General features: G+C 39.5%; 1 protein-coding gene across 1 annotated transcript; it reads right to left on the bottom strand.

Annotated features, from left to right (window-relative positions):
• Window positions 1-444: 444 nt before the first annotated feature.
• Window positions 445-5,864, bottom strand: xpnpep1 (X-prolyl aminopeptidase (aminopeptidase P) 1, soluble). The gene is made up of 12 exons (XM_015029969.1): window positions 5,598-5,864; window positions 4,816-4,905; window positions 4,631-4,681; window positions 4,345-4,403; window positions 3,550-3,627; window positions 3,389-3,460; window positions 3,234-3,294; window positions 3,070-3,139; window positions 2,312-2,485; window positions 1,755-1,831; window positions 1,550-1,648; window positions 445-811 (listed from the first exon to the last, which is right to left on the bottom strand). Exons 1-12 carry the CDS (start codon window positions 5,847-5,849, stop codon window positions 692-694), a joined length of 1,203 nt encoding a protein of 400 aa, XP_014885455.1. The 5' UTR covers window positions 5,850-5,864; the 3' UTR covers window positions 445-691.
• Between the last annotated feature and the right edge of the window lie 531 nt (window positions 5,865-6,395).

Genomic DNA, 6,395 nt, shown 5'->3' with positions numbered 1-6,395 from the left:
AAAAAGTGGTACATGTCTGGATGGTGAAAAAGTTTGAGAAAAAAAAAAATGGGGGAAAAAATTGCCCAAAAAAAAAAAAAAAAAAAAAAGGCAAAAGGTTCTCAAGAGCTTGGAGGGTGATTCGAAAGACATGAACGTTGCTGGAGTCATGAATTCAATAGTTAAACATATCCAAGACATTAGCTTCTGAACTTCCTGTCAGAAGTTTCTTAGCTGGACTAAGTGGTATAAAATCCTCATTTCAGATGAAAGGAGCTGTTGCATTTTATTTGGAAATAAAGGTCAAGTGGAGGAGGAAGGGAGAGGTGCGTTTCCGGTCAGTGATGGTTTAGGAAGCCATGCCATCGGTCAGCGTTGCTCCACTGCGTTTCCTCAAATGTAGAAACTAAAACTAAGCTAATAAGTTCAAAACAAAACAACTTGCAAACACCTTTGACAACAGAGTCGATTTTGCACATTGTACCTTTAATGGAAAGGACAGGCGCAATCTTCAAAAACATCACCGTCACATTTTCCGAGACATAAAATAGAAAAAGAATCTGAAGCGACTATTAACAGGTTTTAATAAAACTGGTGGCGTTGTTTAAAAAAGGCGAGCAGAGCGTGGATCACAGACAAGAGGGGAGAAGAAGTGAAACGGTTATCGCAGAGCAGCCACTGAGCGGCCGGAGACGGAGAGGACGTGGAGTCCTCAGACGACGGGCTGCGTCTCCCTGACCAGCCACTGCAGAGCCTCCATCTTGCCCTGCCGCTCCAGCTCCGCACCAATCACCTCCCTGCACCTCCGGTGGTACCCGTTCACCCAGTCCTTCTGTGGGGACAGAAGGGTGGAGAAGCCATGAGGACACCGGCTGCGTTTCCATCGCTAAACGTGCGTAAAACTGTCTACGTTCCGCTAATGCCGAAAAGACACAATTTCACAATTGCGGTGTTTCCATTAAGTAGGAAACGTAATAAAAAATACAAAAAAATCACACTGGAATAAGTTGTTCACGCTATAAGACATTAAAAAAAACATGGCGGAACATGATCTTCCGACTACTTCCTGTCGGTTCTACTTAGTGGTTTTTGCTGGTGGCAACATGCTGCTGTTCATGTGGCGCGAAAAAAAGTGTTTCCTGTGCAGTTTTGTGAAATAAACTAATTTCGACATGCTCAAAAACTAAAATCACCTGATCTCACCGGCAAAACGTTTCATAGGAAATCTAGAATTTTTCTGTCAAAATTTGTGCGTTTCCTTTAAGCAAATTTATTTTGGAAATGTCAAATCGTGGAGTTATACGGTCGACGGAAACCACACATACCGACAGCAAAACAATGTTGAGGAAAACGGAACGGAAACGTGTTTGAAATGTTTACGTTTCATTTAATCGTGCATCACAAACATCATCGTAAATGATTGTCAAAATCAAGAGCTGGATTTACAAGTTTAAATTTGCTGTGAATTTTTCTGCTTGCAGTCACGTCAGATTACAGTAAACTCAATGCGTCTAATATACGACGCTGACAGTTTTCTAAAATTGACGTATTCAGTGTAAATGTCTCTCACCTCCTTCTGGGTGAGCAGCTCCGTGTTGATCATCTTCACCTGGATAGGAACCAAAGTCAGAGGCTCAAACGTCAAACTCCCCCTGTTCCTGTAGTTGTACTTGAACCACAGGTGGAAGAAAAACAGAAAAGAAGGCAGAAATTACACCACATGATGATTGGAGGTGGTGTTTTATTGCTTTTTGAGATGGTATTTATGTTTTTACTTTGGGTTTAGCAGGAACAACGAGGACCACGTTTTCAATACGAATCCCAAACGATCCGTCTTCATAGTATCCAGGCTCTAGAAAAACGACACATAAACAAGGGAAGGATAATGTCGTGTTTAGAGAACGTCGAAAAATATCTCAAATATCAACTGATGCAGATCAGGCGGCTAAGATGTGATGTAAACCCACCGTGATTTAGATTTTTAAACAAGTGGGCATTCAAGAGTGTCATCATCAACTAAAAAAAAAAAAATCTCCAAAAATATTACAGCTTAAATGTTAAACTCTGATTATGACAAGTAAAGTAGAAATTATAGAAAAAAAATCTGATTTTTTTTCTTTTTTTTAATTTGTTTGATATTCAGTTTTCATTTTTTCCAAAACTTATCTAAGACTGAAAAATTATTAATAAAACGCCAAAATGCTAAACATTTCCAAAGACCCCGAATGTAGTAACTCAAAGCCTCGGAGTTGAAAAATTAGAAATCTGTCATTTCTGTCCGCCGCCTCTCTGAGTTTGGTTAATCCCCCCCGGCTCTCATCCCGTGTCGTACCATCACTGACGATCATTCCGGCCTCCAGAGGTTCGTCGGCGAAGGTTTTGTAACTGATGCCGCAGGGCCCCTCGTGGACGTTGAGGAAGCAGCCCACGCCGTGACCCGTTCCGTGAAGGTAGTCCAGTCCCGACTCCCACAGGGCAGCTCGGGCAAACGAGTCCAGCAGGTGGCCTGGACACACGGACACAGTTAGTCAGAGAAAAAGCTGTAAAGTACATATTTCCTAAATTTTTTTTACAAACAAATTGCCGTGGTGTGAACCCTTGGAAGCGGTTCTGATGTTGTGGGCGGCTCTCTGGGTCTGACCTGCAGCTCAGATTTAAATTACAGAGCTGCTGTAATATTGTTAAAGAAGTTATCTTAAATCTGAAGATTCCTAGTTTAAAATCCAAAGTACATGCAGCGCCTATAAAACATATTCACCTCTTTGGATGTTGTATCATTCTAGTGCTTTTATAATAAACAAAATTTGACTTTTCTGGCAAAAAAAGTTACAAAAATAAAATTCAATATCAAAGTGAACGTTGTACAATATGAGGTCAAGTGAAGCTTTTACAGAATTTCATCTTAATTTTGCAAAAGTCCTTCACCAGTCCTCAGTAATATGCCAGTTTACTGATGACTTGTAGTTAAAAAGAAGAAGAAAATACCAGATACATTTCCATAAAGTATCAGAGAGTTCAAAATGAGTGACTTCATTCATCAGACCTCATGACTTTCTGCTCAACAATCTCTCCTAGAGAAGCAGAGCTCACCTTTAGTTCCATTGGGGAAAATGGCAGCGCTGACAGCTATGTGTCCCTTCAGCACGTAAGTAAAGCATTCCTGTGGTGGAATAAAATGCAAAGTTGTCCACATTTACAACAGACTGGGTCGTTAGAACCATTAAACCCATTTTCACAACAATAAAGCGGTTCACCTTCTCGAAAGCAGAAGGCGTCCCGAAATGCACGGTGCGGGTGACGTCTGTGGTTCCATCGCTGCCAAACGCACAACACAAATTATCTTGTTCGTTCATTTCAGTAGATATTAGCATGTCATAAAACTACTGATATGCAACAGCAACATATTTACATGTACTGAGCTCCAGAGTCGATCAGATAAACTTCATTCACAGTAAGCGTTCTGTTGGTTTCAGGAAGGGGTCTGCAAGAAGGGAATGTGGGTTAGCTGAGTCAAAGGTCAAAATTATTCCACTGATATGTTTTGTTTGTTTGTTTGGTCTCCTTACTGACCGGTAATGTATGATGGCTCCATTCGGACCCACGCTGGAGATGGTGGGGAAGCTGAGGCCAACAAAGTCTTTCTGCTGACTGGAAAGAAAAACGGAAAGAAATTCATTCACTGCACACACTGCTTTAAAATCTCTAAGCTTTAGGAAGCTGAACCATGCCAAAAAAAATCTAAATTTTAAACCACTGTCAGCGAATTATGCTGAAATAAATATGCAAATTATATAAAAAAAATGCAAAGTTTTATGAAAATATGTTATTTTTACACTTCCAGTGGACATGTTTTTTATTCAAAAGTCCAGTAGAGGGCGATATTGCTCATGATCGGTGAATTTAACAAGTCTTCACACATCTTTTAAAGGCAGAAATCAGAGTTCCTATACATTTTTTAATGTCAAACCTTCACACTTTTCCAGAAACAAATGTACCAAAGTAGTCTGTCATCAACATAAAAATCTTAAATTCTGAATACAAATGTTTACTAACCCTAACCCACTTTATCCTGAAGATGGCAGATACAATATCTGCCTTATATCTGTCAAATAAGGCAGATATTACTACAGCCATAAGCTTTTGCTAGAAAGCTGTAGTAAAGAAAGAAGGAAAGAGAGAAGGATGAAGAAGTGAAAGGAAGCATGAGTATTTTAGACAGCTGGGCAGAATTCTCAAATATATATTTTTCTTTCCTTTTATAGCACTTATTCAGACCTAGAACATTTCAGGTTTCTGTAGAATTAAAGGTGACACAAAGTGAACCGAATTGACGTCACAAACTGGACACGGAAAACTGAAAATCACCTGCGGAGTTCCTCGGCCTTATCGGCTGCAGAGATCTCAGTCACGTTGCCGTTGGGGATCTAGGAAACAGCCGCCGAAGCGACGGCAAGTGGAGTGAAAAAAACAACACTGGCACACTTATAGGTTTGAGTGGAACTAAGTGATGTAAAGGCATCTACTTGAACAAAGTGTTCCCAGTTTCAAAGAACCAAAAGACCCAATCTTGATCCAGGCTTGACCCTTGCCTGTGAGTCTCCAGTTATGTCAAACTTTTTTACTGACAGATTGGTTTTGTGAAAAAGAATACCTCCTTTTCCAACCAAGCAAAGAGTTCACAAAGAGCAACAGCATCCTTGATCTGTTGGGAGAAATAAAAACAAAATAATAATTTAAAAAAAACATCCGACTTTTTAAACAGAACTGAATTAAAGAGGAAATCAATGTCTTTAATTTTATGTAAATTACATATTTATAAGGTTCAAAATCTCTTACATGGGCCATTTTCATGCCTTTGATCTCGGTGGCGTTCTTTACGGCTTTGGAGAGGCAGAGCGGAGTGTAGGGAATCGGAGTCCTGTGAGCCTAAATAACAAAAGAGACATTATTAAGAGGCAACACAAATCACAGTCATTGAATATTTTTTTCCCTTTTTGTTTTATTTAATTTACCCAACAAGTAAAAAAAAAAGACAATACACCTTCTACCAGTCCTAGTGTTTTAATATATATATCAACTGATGTTTATTTGTGAAATGACAAAAGAAAAATGCTTTGATACACACCTTAATGTAAATGAAGCAAAAATGTATTAAACACAGAAATAAATCACACACAATTCATAAAAAAATCCTAAGTATCTCAGGATTTATTTAATTCTAATAATTACAATACAAATTGTTCTAATTTAATGATTGCGCAGCAAACTAAGCTCAAAAAACTTAAATTTTTTTTTTTAAGTTTAGAACAATTTTTGTGCATATTCTATTAAGGATGCTAGTTCAATTATCAGCAAATCAACAAGTGAGCCTTTTTTGTGCAGACTGCTAGAGGAACGGGATAACTGCTGAACATCTAAAAATAACTTCAAAACTGATATCCTGGAGATGCAAGTGGGTGTTTTCCCTATAACGTCTTTGAAACCTGCGACACAAATCACCATCGACCTGAAACAGCTGCTATGAGGACGTAAACAAACAGCTTCTCTTGCTTACCAAGAACTGAGTTCAACTTCCCTTTCTGACCTTGTCCTGAACAAAGCGACCAGTCTTCCCTCACCTTTGGGACGACCTGCGTAAGAGCGCAGCTGGCCTTGTCACAGATCCACACTTTGTCTTTGGGGCCGAGCGCAGCGCAGATCGCCTGGAGCTCGGTGTAGACGGACTCATATGGGAAGGTCTGGACGCTCAGCTCGGGCCGGCTGGGGGAGTCCAGCTGCAGGTGGTCCCGCACCACCGGGTCAGACAGCCGCTTCAGGTCCACGAAAAGTCTAAAAGCAAGGATGGATGTGAGGGGGAAGGATTCATTCATAAAGAAGATACATAAGATACTGACACACTGCTTTAATTTTAAAGGTAGGTTCTACTTTATACATTTACATATACAGTATAACAATAATGCATAAATGCTAAGAAAATATCTAGTTACTTGTGCAAAAAGTGACTGAAAACGTGTTTACCTGTTATGTATTTATTCTATTTCTGTGTTTCTGTGATATTTAAATGTTTTAATATAATTACAAAACTGAGGCGGTTGAGGCCTGAAGTCTAAAAAGCCATAGAAAAGATTTTGAAACCCTTTCCAGACTCCTAGATGTTAATTAGTTTAGAGTGGATATTAATGTGATGTAATTTTTGACAGCTTTTTAGCTACCATATTTTCTGGACTATAAGGCGCACCTAAAAACCTTCAATTTCCTCAAAAGCCGACAGTGCGCCTTATAATCCGGTGGCTCAATATTGGTGCAATATGGACCAATATTGAACCACAACAAGTCTAGCACCTACGGTAAGCAGCCGCCAACTTCATTTTTGCCCGTAGAAGAAGAAGCGCGCAGTGCATACTGGGATAGTTGTC

The sequence above is a fragment of the Poecilia latipinna genome, unplaced genomic scaffold (assembly GCF_001443285.1).
Source record: "Poecilia latipinna isolate Pla-1442-1.1 unplaced genomic scaffold, P_latipinna-1.0 Scaffold169, whole genome shotgun sequence".
Lineage (NCBI taxonomy): Eukaryota > Metazoa > Chordata > Actinopteri > Cyprinodontiformes > Poeciliidae > Poecilia > Poecilia latipinna.
The sequence above is the reverse complement of the archived record's forward strand: the minus strand, read 5'-3'. Positions and strand labels throughout refer to the sequence as shown.

Bases quoted from the DNA above. Each gene is read 5' to 3' on its own strand.
- xpnpep1 (XM_015029969.1), bottom strand. From the start codon at position 5,849: ATGAATGAATCCTTCCCCCTCACATCCATCCTTGCTTTTAGACTTTTC. The intron at 3,628-4,344 runs GTGATTTTCAGT...TTTTCTTTCCAG, and splicing joins AAGGCCGAGGAACTCCGCAG to TCAGCAGAAAGACTTTGTTG. The intron at 1,649-1,754 runs GTAAAAACATAA...CTGTGGTTCAAG, and splicing joins TTGTTCCTGCTAAACCCAAA to TACAACTACAGGAACAGGGG.